The following is a 26,658-nucleotide window of genomic DNA, read 5'->3' as shown; positions in this document are numbered from 1 at the left end:
TCTTCATCACTTCCTGGAGGGGAAAGTATTTCTATTTCCTTACTTCCCTTTGGCTCAAGGCTGTGATTTTTCCCTGCTTGAATGTGGCCCTTCGAAGCACTTTCTTTCAGAATTTCCTGTTGTACTTAACTGACTGCAAGTCAGGAGGTTTACATCCCTAGTTTTTAATCTGCCTTGTGAATATCTCACCTGTATTTCATTTTGACTTTTTCTTACTTTTATCCTGAAGATTATCTGGCTCTTTTTTTTCTAATCGCAACCACATTAAGCTAGCTTTGAACATGTCAGAGTTTTATAGAGTAATCTTATTTTATAGTACAGAATTTCTAAATCATAATTATTTCACTGAGGGTGGCCCCTACCCCTATATTAATCATACTTCTTACTCAGAAAAGGGATTCTGTTTTAGTCTCCTAAAGATAAATTAGTATATAGTGAAAGGGAATTAAAGTTCTGCTAGGAATTAAACGATATGATTAACACGAACATCCACGTGGGCGTGTCTGTGCCTTGTGCAGGGAAGAATACTCAATATAGATTCTGCTGTAAAGTCCCTTATATCTTACTAGGTTTCAACAGCTGCACTATCTGTCATGTATCTACAGTAAACAATAATAATGAAAACAGGTACCCTTTATAGAGAGCTTACTGTGTGTTGCGAACTGTGCTAAGCACTTTATGTAGATTGTTTTATTTAAACCTCCCAACAGCCCTTTGATGTAGTTACTATCATTGTCCCTATGTTGAAACTGAGGCTTAGAGAGGTTAAGTGACTCTTCCAAGGTCACAGAGCTAGTACGTAGTGGGAATAGAATTTGAACCCACATAGTTGGAGTTTAGAGCTTCAGCCATTAACCACTATGCCTCCATATTAGTATCATCTGCAAATCTCTCTTCCTAAACCTCCTCAGTCTTAGATCTAAGATTCCTTATTTTGGGACAGAAACCTTTTTTTGATCCTAATGAAATATAATTCCCTTTTAACTTTATTAAAAAATGTATTGGGTAATTGAAATCAGATTGGATTTTAGCTTCTGTTGGTGGAAGTACACATGAGATGTGGGCTGAAGCATTCAATGTAATTTTTCCTTCCATCAGCTAATTTTTCAGTATTAAGCAAGGAGATTCTGACGCAGGGAAGATTTAAATTCTCTTGAGAGAGCTTGGAGGTGTTAAATTATTTTCTCATAGTGCACATTTTACATCTTTGGCCTTCCTCACTCTCCTACTTCATCCCAATACACGGGCAGCTCTGGGAATGTTCTTTTGCAGTTCCTGGGAACAGCAGACCCTTGGATCCATCTCCTTGGCCCTCCACATCTCTTCCCCACTCCAGTTTCTCGCGTTTCAGTTACTTGCTGATGCTGCTCCAGTGATGTTGTCATTTAGGAACTTTGGAAACAGCCAGATTTTTTGAGTCTGTAAGCAAAAAACAGACTGCTGCTCATATCTGGCACACAGCTTTGTCCTGAATAGGAGGAGTTAAAAAAGGAGTCTGGGCTGTGAAGGGCTGTGACAATCGTCCTAGGGGGAGCTGTAGCGAGCCCTAGCCCCGGCCGGCCAGCCGGCGGTGACTCATGCTGTTCTGTCACTCAGATCAGCATCGGCCCCTGCCTCACGGGCGGCCAGGTGGGGTTCCAGCCAGAGCACGCACAGGCACGGGGTGCATGAAGCCTGCACTGCAGGGGATGTGATGCCACTGTGCCCAGCTGGCCTGCCACAGATGCCTCAGCCTGCAGCCATGGTAACGCCTCTGGCTGGCTGCAGCCCTGGGAGCCCACCACAGTGGGCAGTCTTCTGGTGACTGTTGGATGAGCGTCCACCTTCCTGACCAAGAGAGCTTAGTAGGTCGGCAGGAAGCGGAGATGTAAGATGCCCACAGCCAGGAAGCATGCTGTAAGGAGGTAGGAATTGTGCTGCAGATGTCTACCCGTGCGGCCCTTGTCAGTGCACAGGAGCGCTGTAAATCATCGGGAAGAACTTTATGTGGCTGGTGTTTCATTGTATTAATTAAGCTGCGATGAAGTCGGTGGGCCTGGTTATGCTGAGGAGGAGGGATAATGAACTAAAAAAAGTGGTTGAGAAGAGCTCTGTGTATACTCATCAGGATATGAATGAGACCGCAGTGCTCACCTATCATGAGTTAGAGAGCCTTACAAATCCTCTTTCCTGTTCTTCCCCCCATTCCAATGAGTCTGGGAAACATCCAAGTTCCATCTCATTTTAGTGATTAGCACTAAATATTAATAATTTAGACCTGCCTGGAAGAGGAAACAAATCCGTTTAGGTCATCGGGCATGCTGGCAGTAGCCAGTTGACGTTCCGTAGACGCGCTGTGGAAATGTGAGGAACCAGCAGCTTGCTCAAATGAGGTGCCAGGTGCTCCCATTCAACCAAGTGAGCTGTTTGAGTTTATCCTTCAGTTTACCCCAGCAGGGAAGGCAGCCTGTCTGCGGGTTGGTGGCCATGTTGGCTGAGAAGGGGTTAAGCTCTTGTTGCTGTCAGAGCCGTGAGGAGATTGAGAGCGGGGCGCTGCAGTGCCCCAGCAAACGCGGAAGGAGTAAGACGCTTTTCTCTGCAACAGTGTTGAATCTGTCTGAATGCTCTCTCCCTCCCTTCTTCTTGTTTTTCTTTAACCAGCTCCTCCTCCCTTCGTTCCCACCCTCAAGTCTGATGATGACACCTCCAATTTTGATGAACCAGAGAAGAATTCGTGGGTTTCATCCTCTCCGTGCCAGTTGAACCCCTCAGGTTTCTCTGGTGAAGAGCTGCCGTTTGTGGGATTTTCATACAGCAAGGCACTGGGGATTCTTGGTAGATCTGAGTAAGTGGCAATTTGACTTTCTAAGGGACCTGCATGGGTGCAAGGCATACCCCGCCAAAGTGCGGAGGGGGGAGGGTAGAGTGTGGGGGGAGTGGAGTGGAGGGGAGCTGCTTATCAGCCTGCATTTGGGGAGCAGTTTACCTGTTTGGGCTCTGCTGGGATAGACTGTTACTGTTCTCAGTTTGCTGGATTGAAGGTATCTGTCCCTGTCAGTAGCATCGTAATTGTCAATTGGGCACTTTGGGTTAGTTTTTCAGTCTTTGGTCTTCTTTCGAGGGGAGGAAATAGTGGGAGATTTCTAGCGGTGCAGATGCTTGGTAGAAGAAGAAATGTGCAGGATTTAAGACAAGCTCTCCGTCTATCCATCATCTATGTATCTATCTCTCAGGTGGGTGGGTGGGGGGTGGGGGTTGCTATCTTTGCTGTAGCACAAGAATCCTAAAAACCCTGTCTAATTAAGTGAAAGGTTTCCTCTTGGGTTTAACTGAGCTGCAAGTGGCTGTGCCATAGCTCTGACGGAGAGCCGGTGCTCACCTCCTCTTCAAGTATGCTGCAAGATTAGGGAGCTGGTGGCTGAGCTTTTCTGAGCTGGCAGAGCGCTGGCGGTCAGAGAAAGCCCCGTTAAGACCATCAGCCACCGGGAGGGAGTGTGATGTAGCAGAGTCATTGATTCACAGGAATTGGGCTTCGTGAGAGGAAAAAAGAAACAAACAAACCAGGAGACTAGAAAATACAAGTATAAATATCACCGTAGACCTCTTGACCCGGTAGGTCTTTCTCCATTCTTAAATAAACCCAATGAGAAATGCAGTATGCGGCGCTTGGGATTGGAGGGTCCTGGCTTCCAGCCTCCAGGAATTTCTCTGAAATACAGCAGCCTCTGTGGATGTGGCTGCTCAGTGTCTTGCTTCGGTCTCTTCTGATATGATGACATTCTTTTTCCAGAGTAGTGACTTCTCCAGGAAGGTCGCGGGCTGGCTGTGCTGCGCCCCAGCCACCCTGCCTCCCTCACGTTGAGGCTCTCGGGGTAGTATTGGGTAATTAGTTATTGCCCACTTAGGAGATGAGCAGAATTTGATTTTCTTCTTGACCGCATTTATTCTGTATTTGTTGTGCTCGTAGCTTTTAGATATCAATTCTAAAAGATGGGGTGTTGGTTCCTGGATGGCGTCTACCCATGGGTGCTATCTTGACAGTGTGTTCCTGAAAAGACTTTAGGCTCTTGTGGCAATTGGGCATTGGACATGAACTAGAGTTTTGGACTGTGGTTGAATTTGGGAGAGATTTTTATATTGAGAGATGTTGAGGCAGTCCCTCTTTGCAATTTCCCTAGGGACTGGACTTCAGATTTGGATTGGAATTTGACAGTGTTGCTGTGCCTTTCTTGCAGATTTTCTCTACCACCCCAAAGCAGTCTGTATGAAGGCAGGAGAGGCAGAAATCTAACTAGCTAGCTGTTGAATGTGCCATCAGATCGAGTTGAAATGGTCCACCAGGGCTGGGAGGTTCTGCATTGGCCTCAAAGGGCAGGGCAGGAGTGGAGGCCCGATGGTAAAGGATGCACGGTTAGTGGGCAGTGTGACCTTGACACACACAGCATGCTGAAGGTCACGCATTGGACTGGAAGGAGATGTATGAGAAGTCCTAGTTCTGGCTAGTTGTGGACTGGCTGGGTCAGAATGAAAGCTCGCTCAGGGTGCTTATCAGTGGTCTGAGAAACCAAGGAGGACCCTGGGGAGTTCGATTTCAGGGGTAAAGGCAGAATGATGTGGGAGATTCTAGGCATTACAATTAAGCCAAAGCAGTGTGATTAATTGCTTATTTTTCAGGAAGACTGGAATTGCATCTCTCTGCTTCTTACAGAAAGCTCAGTTCAGGGAGCTCTCTGACAGGGCCCTTTTACTCTTAAGGCCCAGGTACTCGATGAATATTTGTTGATACAATTTACTCATGATCCTCTCCACCAGACTGCGTGTAATTTGCTCACTGTATTTGAAGAAATGCTGTTTCACCTTTGCTAGTTCAAAATATATCTTTAGAGCATAAAATGGGCTTCTGTTGAGGCCCCAACAGAATGCTTAGTAAGATTCTCATTAAAAAAAAGTACACGCAAAAAAAAATGTATATTTCTTATCTGGAAGATGGAATTGGAGTATTCTTGCCTTTGAAGAATTTCATTGTCTTTCCCATGGTAATTTGGGGTTTTCTCTCACCGTATGTCTTTTAATGTGATATTGCAGTTAACTTGGCTACTGTGTCTTTGGGCAGCCATATGGGTGAAACTGACAGGGTCATTTTAGAAATTTACTCCACCTGTTGGATGTGGGTGACCCCCCCCCCGGACTTGGACTTTGGTGTTGGATTATTAAAATCCCACAAAAGTGGTGTAGTGACAGAATTACTTAGCAACTTCTATAGTTCCATGGACATAAACTTATAAAATGCATTTGCAGGTGTGGGGGAGGCAATTATTGTGGGGACCATCTTTGCCACCAGTGAGCTGGTATTTCTTCTTGAGTTTCTCCTTCTTCCCTTCCTTTTTTCAGCATCACAGGTTTTTATTTACCCACGTTGATTACCTGTGCTGTTACTCACTCTTCACAGATGCTCTTGTACTGTGCTGGGATAAATGGACCCCAGATTGGTTACCAGTGAATGGAATGAAATGTTCTGAGGTTGAATTGAATAAATTATGAATTTTTACAGGAACTCTGGCAGTGAGAATGGTTTCAATTGTTGCAATCACTTTTTTAGCTTCCCTTTTAAGGACCCCAGACTATTTTTAAGCCAGCGACTGAGAGTGCATCCTTAATTTAGGTTTAGCAAGAATATCTCAGCATTTCAAGTTATAAGTAGTAGTGGTAATTCCTTGCAGCCTGAGTTGGAGGGAGCTGGAGGGATTCTTGAGAACTGAATTTGGTTGTCTTTGGGGTAGGATTATGGCAAAGTCAGTGCTGGGGAGTAAGTATCTGGTGCCCTTTTTCCTTGTAAGCCAGCAATAACCCAAACCAAGTCCCAAGCCCTGAGTGCCTGGGTGTTCCTCTGATCCTCCATTCGCCTGGATGTTACGATAGTAGGGTGGTAAGAGAAATCAGTGTGTTAAAGGTTTAAAAATAAAATGGATACCAGCTCTCTTCCCTCCCCTGTCAGCATGAGGTACTTTTCTTTAAGTCCTTTCTCCTAGATCTGAGATACTGCCTAATTTAAGCTCTTGCTTAAACAGACAGTACATTCCTGCAAACCTTCAGTATAAACTCTAGAAGGAAAAGCCAGTTGGCTTTGTATTTTGTGTTAGTTTTACATGTGCTGGTCTTATGCTTTTGGAGAAGCTGGAAATCTTAGGGGAGCAGTGGCATCTGATAAGACTGGGCTAATAGGATGACGGTATCTGAGTAGGCTGTTTTCAAGGAGGAGACTCTTGTCCTTTTGACTAATTAATGGCTCCTTCCTTAGCCTTTCAAATCCATGTTTGCATGGATTTGAAAATGGAGTTATGAGCCAGCAATTCAAACACTGTGGAAGAAAGAAATGGCTGTCATCATTGCCTTCCCGAATTTTCAGGGAACTCACTTTTTGGTGCCTCTTCCTTGCTCTACTGGGCTTTATTGGTATGTCAGTTTCCTCAGCTGCCAAATGGGATAATAATGACACCGACCTCATAGGGTTGTTGGGAGGATTAAATGAGATGTATCAAGCACTTGGCCCAGTGCCTGGCAGGTAGGAGAGTCTCAGTAAATGTTCATAGTTATTATTTTTGTTATTACTGATATGCTACTCTCTTTATATGTCTTGTCCTTCTGTACATACCAAGAGGATACAGAAAGGACTCAGCAATAATCAGGTAGTCCATAGCCTTGCCCGACCAGAAGCTCAGCTTCCTAGGCCCTGGGAATTTTCTCTAGAGATGCTTAAAAATTCTGACCAACCCCAAGAGGTTAATACACAGTTGCCAAGCACCTGTTGGTAAAAGGTGATTGTTGGGGAGGGATGGAATGGCGACCAGATTTAGAAGACCCAGTTCCAGAACGGTTACCTTCCCATCCAGTTGAACAAGACAAAGCATATACATGTGAAGCAGTTCAGAAAACACAAATACCTTCACTGTAGAACATTGTGGTACAAATTGAAAAATTGCTTTAGGAGAGTAAAGCAAGATCCGGTGGGGCACACTTAATGGGGAATGCCAGTCCATAATTCTTGCCAAATTACTTGATGATCTTTCTTGGTATGTCTGTTTCCCCAAATAGACTGTGATCTCAAGGGCAGTGCTGGGTCTTGTTCATCCTGGTTTTCCTGGAGCCCAGAACATGGTAGACCCTCAGTAAATCTGTGTCAGACCTGAATTTATAAGCGTATTCATGGAACGTAGAATATTTGGCTCAGCTTTTTTTTTTCTAATTGTGCTTTAAGTGAAAGTTTACAAATCAAGTCAGTCTTTCATACAAAAAGTTATGTACACTCTTCTACATACTCGTAGTTGCCCTCCCCCTAATGAGGCAGCATACTCCTTCTCTCCACTCTCTATTTTTGTGTCCATTCAGCCAGCTTCTGACCCCCTCTACCCTTTCATCTCTCCTCCAGACAGGAGCTGCCCAAATAGTCTCATGTGTCTACTTGATCCAAGAAGCTCACTCTTCACCAGTATCATTTTCTATCCCATAGTCCAGTCCAATCCCTGTCTGAAGAGTTGGCTTTGGGAATGGTTCCTGTCTTGGGCTAACAGAAGGTCTGGGGACCCTGACCTTTGGGGTCCCTCTAGTCTCAGTCAGACCATTAAGTCTGGTCTTTTTATGAGAATTTGGGGTCTGCATCCCACTGCTCTCCTGCTCTGTCAGGGATTCTCTGATGTTTCCTTGTCAGGGCAGTCATGGGTTGTAGCTGGGCACCATCTAGTTCTTCTGGTCTCAGGCTGATGTAGTGTCTGGTTTATGTGGCCCTTTCTGTCTCTTGGGTTCACAGTTACCTTGTGTCTTTGGTGTTCTTCATTCTCCTTTGCTCCATGTGGGTTGAGACCAGTCGATGCATCTTAGATGGCCACTTGCTAGTGTTTAAGACCTCAGATGCCACTCTCCAAAGTGGGATTCAGAATATTTTCTTAGTAGATTTTATTATTGGGCTCAGCTTTTTAAAAGAAAATGAATTTGGTTGGGTGGAGAGGAAGATAGAGGGAATTTAGCAGTCAGGCAGAGTGATAATAACAGCTCATCCTTACACGGCAAGAACTCTGCGATTCTCTGTTCCAAGCACTTTCCACAGATTAATTTATTTAATCTGCACAACAGCCCAAGAGGAAGGTACTTTTACCATTCTCATTTTACATGAGAGGGAACTGAGGTACAGAGAGATTAAGCCAAGTGGAAGTATCTGCCCCTAAAAATTGTTTCACTTTCCAGTTATGCTTAAGGTCACACAGCTATGAGTAGCTTGGCCTGGACTTGAAGCCAGGCAGTGTGGCTCGATAGGCTCTTCTCTTAGACACTTTGCTAGGCTGCTAAGTGTCAATGCCTCAAAGCTGAGAAATTAGGAAATGTAGGTGGGGTCCTCAAGTTCACATACTTGTCAGGAGTGGAGGCCCATTGTGGGGAGTGACAAGTGATGAAGTTGGACAGGGAGCGGAGATGAGAGCTGACAGTCTCAACCCTGGGTTTTGTTTTAAATCTCTGAAAGATGAGTGAGTAAGTGGGCTGTATAGTTCTTGGGTTTCTCTGACTTCTGCCTGTTCTCATTTAGAGACTCTTTCCTTGTGTGTGTGTGTGTGTGTGTGTGTGTGTGTGTATGTGTACACAACATAAGTATGCACACACATATATTCTCTTTCCCTGGGTGTTCTTATTTGCTAGAATGTAAGCCTGGTGAGGACAGGGAACATTTGGTGCCTCCACCATACCTGCAGGTCATTCATCTCTAAGCTACTTGATAAACATTTCGTCAATTGATTGAAATTACCAGTTTTTAGGGCTTCAGCTCTCATCACCTAGTTGATGACTCTATAATCTATTTCTATTCAAATCTACTTTTGTACTTTGAGTTGTCTCCCAGTTATCTATCTTGGGGTGCCTTCATCCAGTGGAAGATGCTTGAAATCTCCTCCCCACTCCCAACAGTCCTACTTCGTTTTTCTTGAAATACTTGAGGTTGAAACATGTGCCCTTAAAAATTGTTTTACTTTCCATATCTAGCCAAAGGGTGTTTGTTCTTGTGCATGCTACCTCCAGGTCCCTATCGCAAAGGGCCTCACCTGTGTTTTGTTTTTTTTCAGCAGTCAACAGCAACAACAGAATCTTCTCTGGCACATGAAAGCATACATCACCTGTACTTTGCAAATAAGTTAAAAAACCTTAACTAGCTCCTGCCCATGGTCACCGCCCTGAAGTGCCTTGTGTTGAGTTTCCATCCTGCCATTGTTGGATCAGATGTTTAATGCTCTCCTCTGTGTGTTGGGTTCTCTCCTCTCGCTCATTCAATTTCTTCTTTCTTAGTCAAGCACATCTCGTTCTCCTGCTTGCCTTATCCTGTTCTCTATTTAGAATGTGTGTGCTTGCTTCGCAGGCCTGGCAGGACCATTCTACTGCTTTCTTGTTGGTCTTAAAGATACCTTTAGGAAATCTAATCCAAACGATCCTAGCCCAATTCTGAAGATTAGGCTCCAAAAGATCTGTGAAGTATGTTTTCTGCTGGCCTACACATGCTAATTTGCATGGTTGCCTCAGATCCTTTAAGAAGGCAGTAATTGACTAAATGGTGCTCTATGTTCCCAAGCTCTTCGCCAGTCTGGCAACTCTTCTTTGCTTAAGTGAATTTCTCTCAGTTCTTTCTGCTTTACTTGTCTTTCATCTCCTGACCTCTCTCACCTTCCTTTCTCTGAAAAACTTCTGAAAGAGTAGCCTATACTCAGTGTCTCTTGTACCACCCTTACAACTCTGCTGAAATTGCTGTCTTAGCAGCTACTAATTATTACACTTAACCACTAAATTTCATGACTTCCATTTGATATCCCTAATTATGACATTTCTTCTTGAAACGTTCTACTTCTCTTTTACATCGCAGAAACTTGCTTTTCCTCCTACCTCTCAAACTACCATTTTCACTTCTTCATTGATTTCATCTTCTGTTTTAGGCTCTGGAAGTGTAGATACCATACCCTAAAGTTCACCCCAGTTCTCTTTCTAGCTTCTTCTTGGTGATCTTATTCAGTTCCTTGACTTTAAATCTCACACCCTTATGGCCTTCCTCCCGATGTGCTCTATATTCCACGTCACCAGGATATTCTACCAGTTTGTCACCATCCCTGTCCTCTGTTCCCTCCCAACACAGACAGACTCACTCACTCACTAAGCCAGTAGGTACTAGTTTTGACTTCCCCATTTCATTTATGCAGCGACACCTGCCTACCCATCTTGACAAGGAGTTGTCTTAAACTCTTTTCCACCTCCCCTACCAACCCATTAGTTGCTAAATCGTCCAAGCTCTCCCTCTAGGATGACACTTATATCTATATCCATTTTTTCTGTCCTCACCACTGCCCCCCATTGACTTTTGCTTGGGCTATTGCAGTGGCCTCCTAACCAACTCCTCTGCCTCTGACTTTGCCTGCTCCAGTCCATGCTCCACAGAGGGCAGAGTTCTTCCAAAGCACAGGTTAGAATGATGTCGTTTGCCTGCTCAGACCTCCAGTGGCATCACGCTATGCACAGAATTAACAGCCACTCCTCAGCTTGATATTCAAGGCCTGGTATGCCAGGACCCCAGCCTGCCTTCTTAGTTGTGCCTCCTTCCTGTCACCTATGTTCTGGTCAAGCTGCACAAGACTCACCTCCTTTTGCCTGGAGTAGTGTGTTGCCCTGGCAAGGCTTCAACGAACGTTTGTTGAATTGAATTAGACTAAAATGGCTAGGGATGATGCCACTTTTTCTTCTGCTCGATTTATGTAACTGCTAATGGCAGCTGTCATCTGCTGAGTAGTTCCTATGGGCCTAGAACTATGCCGAGTACTTTACATGCATTATCTCATTCAATCCTCACAATCTCACCACAACTCTATAAGGTAGCTGGTACTATCCCTGTTTTAAAGATGAGGAAACTGAGGCTCAGTGAAGTTAAGCTATTTTTCTGAGGCCTGGCAGATGGTAAGTAGCACAGCTAAGACTTAGACTGATATGTGGCTGCTTCCAGGACTACTGTGTAACCCTGCCCTCTGCAAGCCGTGATTCTGCTAGATTATGCAGGCCCTATAGAATAATCTAATAATAAAGATGAAAGAATTGGCTCTTCTGAGAATTTGCTTTGTACCAGCCACTTTCTAAGTGCTTGATAGCTATTTTCACTTAATTCCAACAACAAAGCATTATTTTTTTCTAGGTACTGTTGTCTATGTTTATGTCACTATTAAAATGGATATTTGAAGATAAATGAGATTGGGAAAATATGTGCAAATTTGAAAATTTGACCTCATCTTTAACCCCTTACTTTAAAAAAATTTTTTTTATTCATTTTGTAGCTGCTGTTGAGAATGCACACAGCAAAACACACACCAGTTCAACGGTTTCTGTTTGTACGAGTTAGTGACATTGATTTCATCCTTCAAGTTGTGCGACCGTACTCCCCCTCCTTTTCTGAGTTGTTCCTCCCTCATTAACATAGACTCACTGCTCCCTAAGTTTCCTATCTCATCTTTCGAGTTGCTGTTGTCAATGTGATCCCATATACATAGAACTGGAAAGAGCACAGATGCTTAAGGCAGACCTTCTTTACTAGTTAAGCTAAACTATTGTTTGGTTTTAAGAAGACTTCAGGGGTTATTTTGGTTTGAGATTTAAAGATTATCTCAGAGCAGTAGTTTCAGTGGTTCATCCAGCTTCCGTGGCTCCAGAAAGTATGGGGTCTATGAGAATTTGAAATTTTGTTCTGTGTTTTTTCCCTTTTGGTCAGGATCCTTCTATAGAATCTTTCACCAAAATGTTCATCATGGTATCCAGACATCATCCAGTTCTTCTGGCCTTGTGGCAAAGGAGCCAGTTGTTCGTGGAGGCATTATTTTACAGATAAGGAAAGTGAAGATCAAGAAGCTTGGGTTGCTTCTTAAAGCCACAGAGCTCGTACGTGATTTAGGATGACCAACTTTTCCAGCTTTTAATTCTAGAACTGATGTAACCATTCTTTATTTTTGGAACAAATTAATATAACCCATTATCGTCTAGCTGATTCCTACTCATAGCGACCCTGTAGGACAGAGTAGAACTGCCCCATAGGGTTTCCAAGGCTGTAAATCTTTATGGAGGCAGGCTGTCACATCTTTGTCCCTCAGAGAGGCTAGTGGGGCTCGAACCACTGACCTTTTGGTTAGCAGTGGAGTGCTTAACCACTGTACCACCAGGGCTTCATAGGCAAATTATAGAGCCATTACAAGTCCAGGCTTTATAATCAAAGATGGATTCAAATCTGGGCACTATCCCTCACTAGCTGTGTGAATGAAGCATTTTTAACTTTCCTCAGCTTCAATTGCCTCATCTCTAAAACGGGATTATAATAGTGCCTACCTGGCGGGCTCATTGTAGGGACATAAAACATGCAGAGCACTTACTGTTAGCGCCTGGAGCAGAGTGAGTGTCCATTTCATGTTCGTTATCATTATTTAGGGGTAAGGATGGGACTTAAGTACTTTTGATTCCACTTTCCTCCCTGCTTCCACTTTATAAAAACATTTTGCTGGTTTCTGCCCATTGAGAGAGTCAGGCTCCAGATGGGGTGGCTGACAGATGTCCTAATATCTCCATCCAATTTTTTACTCTGAATGGAGTCTGTGACGTGTCAGTTAAACCTGCTCCTTCCATAAAACACACTTGAGGTTTCTGGCAGCATGGCTGAGCCTGCTTTTCTCCAGTGAGATCTGGAACTCAGTCGTGGAGAAGGAGGATATACCCTGTGCTCAGTGTCACGCACCTCTACTTACCTTCAAGTGTTTGTGCATCCCTTGGATGAGAGACTGTGACATGCCGGAACTAATACTGAGCATCTCCCACATGAAGGCCAGAAAGCCTTCTGGAGCCAGCATTGATTTAAGGCACTTCTCATTTTGGATTCCTTTGTCCCATGGTGACCTTTAAACTGAAGCTGCCTGAGGCACAAGAGTGCTTGACACACCATGCATTCATTCATTCATTCATTCATGCACTCAATAAACTTTTTGTTCTAGGCCCTGGGATATAACTATGAACAAAACAGACAAGGTCCCTGCCTTCAAGAAGCTAACACTGTGTTGGGGGAGGGGACAGGATAAATAAGTTCACAAATAAGAGAATTTCAGATGGCGGTAACTCTGAAGAGATCAGGCCCACGATGGGAAGTGAATGGGAACCACTGCTTTAGATAGGGTGCCCAGGGAAAGCCTCTCTGAGCTGAGCATGGAGTATTTGTCCAAGAAGGTTGAGTCATTTCCCAAGATCATGATTCTATGTTGAGCTACTGTGATATACCAGACGCTGTTCTAGAAACTGGGATGTAGCAGTGAATACAAGACAAGACAGACAAAGTCCCTGTCCTCATGGAGCTTATAATCTGGTACGGACAGACCGTTCATTGATTCCTTTGTTCCTTCATTTGTTCACTCATCCGTTCGTTCAAATACTTGAGGGCCTACTATGTGTCAAGTACTTTGTAGGCATTGGGGATGTAGCAGTGAACACAAAGAGACAAAAATCTTTGCTCTCATAGAGCTTACAGCTTACTGGAGTGACGACAAGTAGCCAGTTGTTAAAGATAAGTTGGAAGAGTATTCCAGGCAGAGGAGTAGAGGGTAAGGCCCTGAGGCTGGGACGAGCCTGTGGATGTCCAATGGATAGAAAGAACATCGGGGCAGCCAGAGCTTCGAGACACACAGGGAAAGTGGTCCGAATTGAGGTAAGCAGGGCTTTGTGGGTTTGAATTTTCCTCTCGTTGCAATGAGCAGGCAGCCATTGCAGGATTTTGAGCAGGGACATGGACTATCTGCTTTTTATTTTACAAAGGATCACTCTGACCACTGTGTGGAAGGTGGATCCTAGGGGGCAAAAGTTGGATTCAGGGAGATGAGTTAGGAGGTTACTGCAGACATCCAGGCAAGAGGTAGAGGTATGCTAATACAATTAATCTGCAAAGCTAGGCCCTGATTTAGAGGTGAATATGTATGTATTAGAAATCACCTGAGTAGCTATACTTTTATTAATATTGTGGTTTTTGATAAATGATTCCTGAGCTTTGTATTGATCATTCCAAAGTAAATGCTCTAATTGAATGGGAGACCACTGCTCACTGTGTGTGTATGTGTGTGTGTGTCTAAGTGCAAAAGTGTGTGTGGGCAAAGGGTGCCCCAAATCCAGCTAGACTCAGAAACTCTTTGGGAGAGCATTGTTTCCAATATTTTCAAGTGCTCATGATGGACATCACTGTATTTCAAAATAGATTTATGAAGTTAGTTCATAAATTTCAGAATGCTCAATCTTAAAAGCCAATATATTTTTGGAAACAGAATGATGATGAGTCTTTTTTTTTTTTTGCACCGTCTTACATCTTGCAGTTGCCTGTATTTTTAGAGCTGTTGGCCACAATTAAGATAAGGTCCTCAGCTGAGCTAATCTTGATTTCCTCCTTTTATCCCCAAGTATCCATTCTTAGTTTTCTCAGTGATATGTGGTCTGATAGCATCTTTTATAGGCATGGAGTCCTCTTCCTAAAGGAATAAATGGAAGGTGAGCTGCTTAAGAATGATCTTAATTATTGCAGTAGTGATTAGATCCTACTCGGCACATATACTTGCTTTCAGTATGGAAGGACAGATTGTCTTCTCTTCTGATACGAAGTATTCTGCTGATGGAGCCCTGCGGTGCTGTGGTTAAGAGCTTGCCTCCTAATCAAAACGTTGACAGTTTGAATCCACCAGTCGTTCCTTGAAAACCGTATGGGGCAATTCTGCTCTGTCCTGTAGGGTTGCTATGAGGCGGCATCAGCTGGACAGCCATAGGTATTCTGTTAATAGGTTCATTTAGGAATTTTTTTTTTTTGAGTCACATGGATTATTTATAGGCACGTCTTTGGGAAAAAGTGCATTTTATCATTTTTACTTAAGTATTGAGGTTACGTGCAAAGCCATTTTTAGGCCACATCTAATACGCTTTATAAAACATATCAGTTGTGGCAGTTAACGACCGAGCCTGACCTTCCCTCTGTGCCATACACGCTACCTCTGTTAATATTCTTTGGGCTTCTATAATTATAAGGCAGATGTGTGGATCAGAAATGTTGATTTCAGAGTAAATTTTTCCAGAAAATAGAAACTGGAAAAAAAGGAAAACCCAAAGTTGGCTTTGTGCTTGAAGAGACAGCGCTGCAGTGTGTGGGTGGCTGGCTGCATGCACCCGTGGCTCAGAAGTGCCTTTTCTCTCCATGGGGATAACTGGCTGTGGATCAGAGATGTGGCCAGGAGGAGTAGGCAAGCAATGTGTGGGCAGGCTGCACGTTCTTTTATTAGCATCCTCATTGTGCTGCATCTCATCAAGCCCAGAGCATGAACCAGCCGGGGCCTCTGAAATCTGTCCTGTTTCCCATTTAATTACCCCCCTGAGCCACCAAGTGCTGGAGGGAGAGTTGATCTTGTGTGTGGGTTGAGCTGTTTCTGGGGTGACCTGGCATGTGGATATTCTTGGCGACCCAGGCTGTCCTGGGCTCAGGTTTGGGGTTGTCCTCCCAGCATTGAACGTAGCCAGTCCTGGATACGCATGACCATTGTCCCTTTCTTCTATGACCTTTGACCTCTGAGCTCTGCGGCACTTTTCTTGGGTTTGTCCAAGGCCATCTAGCCAAGAATTAGAGTTGGGATTTGTACTCAAATTGCAGTGTCACAACTTTGAGTCCTCAGCTCTACTGCCCTCCACTCACATACAAATGACCATAATGTGGTAGAGAATGTAGAAGCCGTGGGTAAGTTAACCCTTGGCTTCAGTTTGATGGGGCTAATAATACCTACTTTATAGGATCGTTTGGAAGATTCAATGAGGTAACCTGTAAAGCATTAAGCAGAATGCCTGGCACATAGTAAGCATGCAATAAATGGCCATAATTATTGTTGACAAAGGTGATGGCGTCATTTCTCTTTCCTAGATTGCTACTTCCTTGAGGAGAGGAATTGTGGCTTATCTTTATAGTTCCTACTGCAGAGTTTTTCGGCCTTGGTGCTATTTACATTTTGGGCTAGATCATTTCTTATCGTCGGGGGGCTGTCCGTGGATTGTAGGATGTTGAGCAGCATCCTTGGCCTCTATTCATTAGGTGCCAGTAGCACCCCCCCCACCCCAATTCATGAAGATCAAAAGAGTCTTCAGACATTGCCAAGTGTCCCTGGGCTGGGGGGAAGGGAAGGGCAAAATTGCCCCTGATCAGGAACCACTGGTCCACAGGTATCTCTCACAGGGATTAAACCCATTGCAGTTGAGTTGATTCCGACCAATAGCAACCCTATAAGACGGAGTAGAACTTGCCCCATAGGGTTTCTAAGGCTGTAATCTTTATGGAAGCAGACTGCCACATCCTTCTCCAGCAGAGTGGCTGATGGATTTGAACCACCGACCTTTCAGTTGACAGCTGAGTGCTTAACCACTGTGCCACCTGGGCTCCTTTCTTAGGGGGATTACAGGGATTTTTATATTTTCTCTCTTTTTTGTATTCTCTCTTTTCTATCTTCTCTCTTTCTGTAGTGTACACACACACACACACACACACACACACACACACGTACTCACAGAAGATAGTAAAAAAAAAGTATTTGTTGAAGTGGAATTTTGAGAACAAAGGACAATTTTTGGAAGACTTTTGTTTACAGGTAACCCTGTCCTGTTCCAGGGTCAATGGAACCTCGTCATCAGTTTCTTTACTATAATTCTGCACCCTACACAGCTTTGTAATTCCAACCAGTTAAGTACTTAAAAAATTTTTTTTCACAAACTTCCCTTAAAGTAGTGATCGTATCAGCTCTTTAAATAATACCCCTCTCAATGAAACGGTATCTTGTAGGATGATTGTAGACTAGGAGTTACCGCTTGAGAAGGACAGGGCTGTATTTGATAATAGTCTGGGGGCTCTGAGGCCAGCCTTGCATTGAATCTCAAGTTATGATTCAAAGTACAGTCAATGCTAGAATAGTGCAAGTGTCAGCAATAATTTGCTGTTGCTTTGAAAGTCAGAAGGAAGGCTAATGAAAATCCTAGAAAAAGAAAATAAGTTGTTATCATATTTGAGAATATTTATGGTGGGGAATCTGTTCACTCAGGAAATACATGTTGAGAGTTTACCATTAGCCCTAGGAATTGAATCAGCATACATGTCTACATGAAAAATGAGTAGAGTATTTCAGGTTGAGACACACCTACTTTTAATATATTTCTTTTATAGAAATTCATGGAAATGGTGTATTTTAGTTGACTTATTAAATTGGGGGAAATGGTCTTTATTCATTGTCTGACACCTATAAATTGTCTTGAAATTCATAGCCCACCATGATTGACTTCAAAATTGGGTTCCCGCTCAAAGAGTGACCAAAAGACACCAGTACCAAATGGCCTGGCCAAAATGCCACACAGAACCAAATGCTGGGGTCGTCACACCATGAGTTTTAAATGCCTAGCCCCTAAAGCATGGGCATGTTCTTCTCATTAGCCACATGCGTCTCGGTCCTGTCTGTATGTTACTGTTACCTGGGAGCTAAATAAAAATGGTGCTGCCTTGGCCCCCTCCCGTTCTGTTTATCTGTGATTTAATTGGCCTGGGTGGACCTGGGCATCAGTATTTTTTTTTCCTCTAATTTTATTGTGATGAAATACAACAAAAAGTTTACCATCTTAACCATTCTTAAGTGTACAATTCATCGACATTAATAACATTCACCGTGTTGTGCTACCATCACCTTAAGCCATAGCTCTCATTCACTCCTCCCTGCAGCCCCTGGTAACCACTAACTAACTTTTGTCTCTATGCACTTGCCTATTCCAGATATTTCATACAAATAGGATAATAAATGTTTGTTCTTTCATGTCTGACTTACTTGGAAACTCGAGTGGCGTGGTGGCTAAGAGTTCTGCTGCTAACCAAAAGGTCGGCAGTTCCAGTCCACCAGATGCTCCATGGAAACCCTATGGGGCAGTTCTACTCTGTCCTATAGGGTCGCTATGAGCTAGAATTGACTCAATGGCAGTGGGTTTTTTTTTTTTTTTTTTTTAATTTCATTCAGCATAATGTTTTCAAGTTTCATTCATATTGTAGCATGTGTCAGAACGTCATCTCTCTTCATGGCTGAGTAACATCCCATATACCACATTTTGCTTATCCATTCACCTGTTGATGGACATTCAGGTTGTTGCCACCTTTTGGGCATTGTGACTAGTACTGCAGTGAATAGTGGTTTACAAGTATCTGAGTCCCTGCTTTTGTAATTGTCGACTCGTATGGTAATTCCATGTTTAACACTTTGAAGTACCACCACATGGTTCTCCATAGTGACAGCACCATCTTCCATCCCTTCCAGCGGCGCCTGAAGTTTCCCGTGACTCCGCATCCTCCCAGCAGTTGCTAGTTTCCGCTTTTCTAGCACCATCCTGGGTGGGGGCATCGATATTTTTTAGATGCTCTGCAGTGATTATTAATGTGCAGCCGGGTTGAGACCCACAGAAGGCATAGGAAGCTTCCCTTCCTCCAGCCTCACCCTCCATCCCATTACTGTCTATGGAATTGTTGCTGTAAGCCAAGTTTAGCCACAGTATTCTTATCATAGCTTTTTTTAGATGTGATTTTTATTTATTCTAAAAAAAAAAAAAAAGTTTTTTTTTTTTAGCACCTTTATTCTGAAGAGCTCTTAATTGCCGTACTTAGAACTTCCAAACAGTGAGCATTTGTCAAGCATCAAAATAGCAGAACGAGGGAGTTGGCCCTCGGGTGACTGGGGGGGCTGTCACATCCTCTCCCGTGAGTGCCAGCGGGTGGGGCCGTGCAGCTCCTCGGCTCTGGGCCCCATTAATGAGTAATCTAGAAACGCTTTCTTTTGAATAAACAATCAGTGTTGCACCCACAGCAGCACACTTTAAACACTAACCACTGCTCGGGCCTGCCCCCTGTGTGTCATTAAGTTTTGCAAGTCGCTTCCCACCCCCATGATGCTCCTATGTTGTCATCGTTCTTCTAAACAGGTGTTGGTTTTGTGCTTGGGCACAAAGAGCTGTGGCCTGCCTTGTCATCCGTGATGCATGTGGGTGCATATGCCTTAGTGAGGTGCAGGTGACTCTTGGTTCCTGAAGGCCCGGGGTCCGTTCTGTGGATCACGCTCTCTTCTTGAGTGCTTTGGGTCTTGTTTTCTAGCCCATCCACCCATGTGGCTTCAGAAAGAAGGGAAATAGCAGAGGCAAGTGAAGTCCATGCAGGGCAATCCACTTTACCTGTATTAAAAAGAAAAAAAATGTGTGTGTGTATGTGAGAGAAAGAGAGAGTAAGCATGTGTGTTTGGGCATGGTTTACATAGAAAACAGGCTAGTGAGAGGTATAGAACTTGGTTAACATTTTTAATGCAAAGTGAGATTTTCCAAAAGATTTATTTCTGGATTCCAGTGACTTATGTGATTCCTGTTGCCCATTTCTGTGAATAATCAGCATTTGTTTGTATGTGAATAATAACTTGGAGCAAATTCAGCCCCCTGAATTTTACCGCTTTAAGCAACTCTTGGAGGCCTAAAAGCATGTGCTGTTTACGAAGTTGCACGGGTAGTAATGATAAAAATGACAATGAGAATAGTAATGGTTGACATGTCTTGAACCCTCTCAGTGTGTTAGGCACTGGCTTTACGTGCATTATCTCATTTAATTCTCACAGGGACTCTTTGAAGCAGGTCAAGAATGACCCCCGCCTTACAGATGAGGAAACAGGCTCAGAGAGGAGAAGTCATGTAGCTAGCAAGTGGTGGGTCAGATTTTTCACAGAGCAGCCTGCCTCTGGCGTTTGCTCGCTTGCTGCCCTTGTGTGTATAATGTGCATCTGGAGAGCCATCACTGGGGTTGAATGAGCTAGTGCTAGCACACCAGCCCTTGTCATTTGGGCTGGGAGCTGTCCGGAGAGAGGCATTCTGTATTGCTGCAGGGAATAGACCTCTTTTAGGCGTGAAAGTCACTCAGGGCAACAGGCAGCAAGCAGCACCTTCACCTGCTCGTAAGACCCCAGCACTCATTGACATCCAGCTCCTGTATCTCCATTACCAGGACAATAATGATGGATTGGGCTAACTGTGGGGCCCCATCACACATCCCTCTGTGCTCAGGAGCCTTTGCCGGCTGTCACCCTAGCCCTGCCCTTCGCCGATTCCAGTGTTCCTACTCAGAGTACCAACTACTGAGGGAGCTGCCCTGGATGAGAGCTTTAATCTCCACCCATAGTTAAGTGCTCCTAGGGGTAAAGAGCCCTGGTGGCGCAACTGTTATATGCTTGGTTGCTAACTGAAAGGTTGGTGGTTTGAACCAACCCAGTGGCTCTGCTGGAGTAAGACCTGGTGACCTGCTCCTGTAAAGAACATAGCCAGGAAAACCCTATAGGACAGTTCTACTCTGTCACGTGTGGTCACTATGAGTCGGAATCAGCAGCAACAGCAGGGATGAGGCACAGTGTGTGCTTTATACGTACATGTGGGGATAAACACGCCCTTTCTCTGGGGAGAGCATATTTCTAGCCCACTCTCAGAAGGGCATGCCACTGTATTTTTGTGATATTTTCGTGAGAGTTATATTGAGCGCATCAAGCCTATCTCTGCCCTAGCTCTCTGATGAGAAACTACTTGTTAGCTGGCAGATTACTTAACCTCTCTGTGCCTCAATCTCCTCCTGTGTAGGATGATGCTAATAAATCGTATCTGCCTATAGGGTTGTTGGAGCCCTGGTGGCGCAGTGGTTAAGCGTTCTGCTGCTAACGGAAGGGTTGGTGGTTTGAACCCACTCTCCGCTCTGTAGAAGAAAGATGTGGCAGTCTGCTCCTGTAAAGGTTACAGTCTTGGAAACCCAATGAGGCTGTTCGACTCTGTCCCGTAGGGTTGCTATGAGTTGGAATCAACTCGATGGCCGTGGGTTTGGTTTTTGTTTTGTTATAGTGTTGTTGTGGGGAGTAAAGAGTTAAAGTATGTCTAGTGTAAGAATTAACCCAGAATAGAATAGAATAGAATGTCGCAAGTGCTCAGTGCATGGTGTATTAGTCTTCTGTTGCTGCCGTAACAAATTACCACAAACTTAGTGGTTCAAAACAATGCAAATTTATTATCTTATCGTTCTGGAGGTCACAGGTCTGAGGTGGGTTTCACTGAGCTGAAATCAAGGTGTCCATAGGCCTGCGTTCCTTCTGGAGGCTTTAGGTAGGATCTCTTTTTTTCGCCTTTTTCAGCTTCAAGAGGCTGCCTGTATTCCTTGGCTGTGCCCCCTTCCTCCATCTTCAAAGCCAGCAGTGTAGTGTCTTCAAGTCTGTCTCTTAGATGATGACCCCTGCTTCCATTGTCACATCTCCTACCCTCCTCTGCTTCTGTCTTGTAATGACCCTCGTGATTACATTGGGCCTACCCAGATTAATTCAGGATATTCTCCCCATCCCAAGATCCTTAATGTAATACCTGCAAAGTCCCTTTTACCATGTAAGGTCACATATTCGTAGATTTTGGGATTAAGATGCCGTCATTTTTGGGGGCTATTATTCACGCCACCACTATAAGCGTTAATTAGCTGTTTTTATAAAGTGAAACAGAACTAAGCTGGCTAGCTTGGGGTGGAATAATTAATTTTTTGACCAGTATAGTAACTAACAACATATCTTGCACACTTGCAGTATGAGCTCTGTCCCACCTCAGGGCCTTTGCATCTATGATTCCCTTTCCTTGGAGCTTGTTTTCTTCCATGGGTTTGGATGGCCGGCTCTTTGTTGTCCTTCAGGTCTCAGCTCAAATGTCACCTCCTCAGAGAAGCCCTCCTTGAACACCCTTGCTAAAGCAGGCTTCCTCACCCCATTTCTTACATCACATCACATCACATCACCCTGTTTATTTCTTTCTAGGAGTGATCGTCATCTGTAACCATTTTGTCTATGTGTCTGCCTGATGCGTCCTGTCTGCCCTCTATAGAACGTCACCTCCAGGAGGGCAGGGACCTTGTCTGTCTTGTTCATTCTGTGTCCTAGTCCCTGGAACAGTTTCTGGAACAGAGTAAGTGCACAGTACTTACCTGTTGAGTAAGTGGAGGAAGCCCTGTCAGAATGATGCTGTGCTCCTATGTGGTAGGCACTTTTATTATACTTCCACTTCATAGATGAGGAAACCGAGGCTCAGAGAGGCTAAATCATTGCCCAAGGTCAGTAGCGACTGAATTTGTACCCAGGTCTGCCTGGCTCCAGATCCTTGCCTCCTGTCGCCTCTCTGCCTCATGGCCTTGGGACCATTTGAAACCGCTTGAGCCAGCTATATTGGTGGCCACAGAACGCTGGCAGGTCCATTGTCTCTGCCTCTGTTTCTGAGTACAGCTTCCCAGGCCCACCTGCTGGCCATCTTGACCTTGATTTTCCTTTGTCTAGGTCTGTTGCGTCGGGTCTGGACTCCCCTGCCAAGACTAGCTCCATGGAAAAGAAACTTCTCATCAAAAGCAAAGAGCTGCAAGACTCTCAGGACAAGTGTCACAAGGTATTTATTTCCGCAGCCGGCCTCCTTCCTTGCTCCAGGATCCTCCCGTCAATATATGCCAAGGGATCCACCTGGGGCCGCTGCGGGCGCTGAGCCACCTGATCCGTAGAGAGCGAAGCGCTCCCTCCCTCGCTGAAGTCGTGCCTCCTGCAGCTCAGAGGGAGATGAATTCGGGCCTTGACGTTGCTGTAAATCCTTTAAATCTTAACCACAGGAGGCCCTGGATTTAAAACAGCCCGTTTCTCGGCATGACCCGCCCAGACGTCTGCTTCTTCCGGCAGGTGGCGTGGGTCCTCACCTGTGGCCGAGATGCGCCCCATCTGCTTTGAGTGATGCGAAGTCTCTCTTCCTAGTCTTTTAAAGCTCCTGCTTATGTAACCACGGCCACTGTATTGATTATGCTCAACGTGTCTTAATACTCACTGTTCCTGCCCAGGGGCAACTCTCTGGAAGCTAACAAAAGTCACTCCTTGCTTGAGACTCCTAAGAGTGCAGACGAATAAATATCTCCTTGCCCTGTCCTGGATTTGTCCTCTAGATCTTTGCAAGGAGATGGGGGGGATCAAGATGGATTTGGGATAAAATTAAAGTGACGTCTGCAAAAACAAAACAAAACAAAACAAAAATCAAACAGGCGAAAAATGGTGATTGTGGCCTCCTTGCTAACTGGGTTAGAGAAGTGATCAAGTGTGAACCTGAGACTTGAATGAGAGGAGTGACTTAGCATTGGTGACTGTCCTTACGAAGAACTGTGCATTCCTGGGCGAAGACAAAATGGTATTTCCATCCCAACTTTTGGAGAATTAGTGATAGCCCAGACCACAAAGTGGTTTCAGAGGCTGCTTGAGCTTTGATTGCTCCTAACGAACCTTCACGGGCCTTTTTTAACCTGTCGATGTGTTTATTTCAGATGGAGCAGGAAATGACCCGGTTACATCGGAGAGTGTCTGAGGTGGAGGCTGTGCTTAGTCAGAAGGAGGTGGAGCTGAAGGCCTCTGAGACTCAGAGATCCCTCCTGGAGCAGGACCTTGCTACCTACATCACAGAATGCAGTGTGAGCCTTCCCCGAAGCCCCCTTCGCTTGGAGGTGGCACTTCTTGTTGTGTGTGTCTCATCCTGTTTCATGATGGCTTCATGAGGCACATCACAGCCAATGGCAGAGAATAGAGAGAGGAGGCAACTCCCAGCACCAAAGCAAGCTCTGTGATTTGCAGAGTAGCGTAAGCCAGGTGTGAAGTCCCAGAGAAATGAGGTTGAACCGCAGCTGGAAGTCCAGGTAGACTGCTGGTATGTAGGTGTAAGCAGGGCATCATTGCAGTGAGTTGCGAAGGGTCCTGACATCTTACATCCCAACCTCTTTGGTATACATTGTGTCCGACATCACCCGCCTTGGGAATCAGACTCCCAAACATGTATGAGAAAATGTGCTTTAAGCCTGCCTGGAATCGATTTTCTGTTGCCTAGAACCAGCTTAGAGACAAGAAAGCTCAGCCTTTGAAACACTGACCCTCTGTCATTATTTACCATGTGACTTTTTTTTTTTCTTTCCTTCACAAGAATAGCCTGTCTTCTCCATTGTCTTGTTAAATTTTTCATTCAGGTGTTTTTTAATGTGCCCAATTAAAACAGCCTTAAGAAGTTGAATCACACATTTCAAAAGTTTTTTTTTTTTTCCTGCAAGGGAGAGGAAATCTATAGAGCGTGGCTAATTAAGAATAACTGCTATGTTTCCATTTCAGACTTGGCTGTGTTTCAGTGGTGGGTGAAGTTATTCAGCTATGTATTTCAGATATATATTTCAGTGCCATTGAAGCATGGAGGGAACCTTATGGATAAAAGGTGTTCAGGAAACGTAAGCCAGGAGACTAGTTGGGAGTCTGTATTGACAACTGGGCAGAGAATGAAGTAGTGTCTACTTTGAAAGAGGGACATGTGCTTGAGAGCCCTCAAGTAACCAAAGTTGAAGAAAAAGGAGGGTAGCCATCCCAATGGTGGTTATAATGGTTCAGAGACCTTGTTAGTGTTTGGTCCTGAACATACAAGTAAGTATCCATCAGGACAGGTAGATGGTAGTAAGAGGCAGATTGATGTAATTTCGGCTTCGATCTGTAAGGTCATAAAGTTGAGATGATGTTTCTTGAACCAAGGGGTTCTACAGGATGAAAACCGGAACCAGCAACCAACCTGGAAGCTGTAAAGTTTGGCTCCATCACCGGAAATCATCTTGGTGTCTGCGAAGCAGCTCGCAGCTCGCAGCTCTCAGTTAATCTTTTCAAACCGAGCAGGATCCAAAGGGCCTCCCCATTAAAATTTTTGCTTTCCACAGAGCTTAAAGCGAAGTTTGGAGCAAGCACGGATGGAAGTGTCTCAGGAGGATGACAAAGCACTGCAGCTCCTCCACGATATCAGAGAGCAGAGCCGGAAGCTCCAAGAAATCAAAGAGCAGGTATGACTGCTTGCCAGGGAGCGGAGCAGACCTCTCATTTGAGGAGAGGCGTGTTTACAAAAGAGAGAGAGATGTATGTAGGTCATTAGGAAACTTGAGGTTTCCCAGGATTTATATAAATCACAGAGTGCTTGTTCCAGCTCTGTTCGAAGTCTGTGCCCCATAATGCCTTTTTTTTTTTAAACTTAAAAATTTTGGTTTAGAGCAGGGTTGGGAAAACTGGCCCACAGGGCAAATCCATCCCATTGCCTGTTTTCTAGAGTCCCTGGGTGGTGCAAAGTTTTAACATGCTCGGCTGCTAACCAAAAGGTTGAAGGTTCGAGTCCACCCAGAGGCGCATCTGAAGAAAGGCCTGCTTTCAGAAAATCAGCCTTTGAAAACCCCGTGGAGCATGGTTTACTCTGACACATGGGATTGCCATGAGTTGGAGTCAACTCTATAGCAATGGGTTTCTGGCCTGTTTTCTATGGCCTAAGGATGGTTTTTACATTTTTCAGTAGTTGGGGAAAAAAAAAAAATCAAAAGGAGAACAATATCGCACAAAATGTGAAAATATATGAAATTCACATTTCCGTGTCCATATATAAAGTTTGGTTGGAACACAGCCATACTCATTCATTTATGTATTCTCTGTGGCTGCTTTCGCGCTACAATGGCAGAGGTGAGTAGTTACAGCAGAGTGGACGTGGCCAAGATGAAACTCTTTGCTGCACTGCCCTTTACAGAAAAAGTTTGCTGACCCCTCACTCCAGAGCATTAAAAACATAATAAAAATATTAAATATTTTCAAAACTTTTCAGATACACTTTACAGCTTTGAGAGAAGTGAGGATAATTCATAGTTTTACGTACATGAAGAAATATTCTGGAAGGTGAGTTTAAGCAGTTAAGGCCGAGTCAGGATGAACACAGCATATCTGAGTGCAGGAAGCCATCCCCTATCTGTTCAGAAAAGAGAACCGAGATCTTTAAAAAACCTACTCTTCTTTTTTTTTTCCTTTCTAAAAGGTTTTTTTTTCCCTCTAGATAGTTCATTTTTATATCACTTCATTGTTTCCTTTTTGGCATTGATTTTTCTGTCTTTTGAAGAAACTGTAAATAGAAACTCTAATGAAGAGATGGCAGTGAGTAATTGGAGAGCTGAATTATCAGCTGCTGGGCAACTCTCATTCATTTCAGAAAATCTAATGGAAACATTGATGGAAATGAACATTTTTTTCCTCTGAGTAGCGCAAACGTAGCCATCTGGGCCGTGCTCATGCAAAAAACTTCTGCAAATAATTTGATCCATTAATTACTCTTTAAAGAAAGAATTATTATCCTTGGGGCTTTGTCAGCAGAATATATTTACCACCTTCATTTTTTTTTTTTTAAGGAGGAGTTAATATCTTCTTGCTCAATACAAATGTTTTAAATGACGGTGCATAGGAAACTTGGCAGTATGGTTATCAGGTTTCTGAATACCAACAATAATCTTAGAGATTTTGAAGGCCACACACAGTTTGAGAAAACTGCTTTGACAGGTGACTCATGACCCATTTCATCCTAAAAGTTTCAAGAGGTGGGATTTTTTTTTTTTTCTCCCATGAGTTCAATGTGTTTTGAAATTTACTTTTGGTGACAGCCTGGGGAAATGAAACCCGTGTTTGGCCACCAGAGGGAGCAGCTGGTGTCCATGAA

General features: G+C 44.2%; 1 protein-coding gene across 6 annotated transcripts in view; it reads left to right on the top strand.

The window, feature by feature from the left end:
- The window catches only part of CIT (citron rho-interacting serine/threonine kinase), a 174,344-nt gene that overhangs the window by 67,722 nt on the left and 79,964 nt on the right, over nt 1-26,658 (top strand). For all 6 annotated transcript variants that reach the window (XM_010598935.3, XM_023559453.2, XM_010598934.3 and 3 more), the window contains 4 exons: nt 2,641-2,824; nt 22,428-22,533; nt 23,444-23,587; nt 24,860-24,979. In XM_010598935.3, the coding sequence (XP_010597237.1) occupies nt 2,641-2,824; nt 22,428-22,533; nt 23,444-23,587; nt 24,860-24,979 (554 nt within the window). The remainder of the gene's footprint in view (nt 1-2,640; nt 2,825-22,427; nt 22,534-23,443; nt 23,588-24,859; nt 24,980-26,658) is intronic.

The sequence above is a fragment of the Loxodonta africana genome, chromosome 19 (genome assembly GCF_030014295.1).
Source record: "Loxodonta africana isolate mLoxAfr1 chromosome 19, mLoxAfr1.hap2, whole genome shotgun sequence".
In the NCBI taxonomy this organism is placed as follows: domain Eukaryota; kingdom Metazoa; phylum Chordata; class Mammalia; order Proboscidea; family Elephantidae; genus Loxodonta; species Loxodonta africana.
This window is presented reverse-complemented; position numbering and strand designations above follow the sequence as displayed.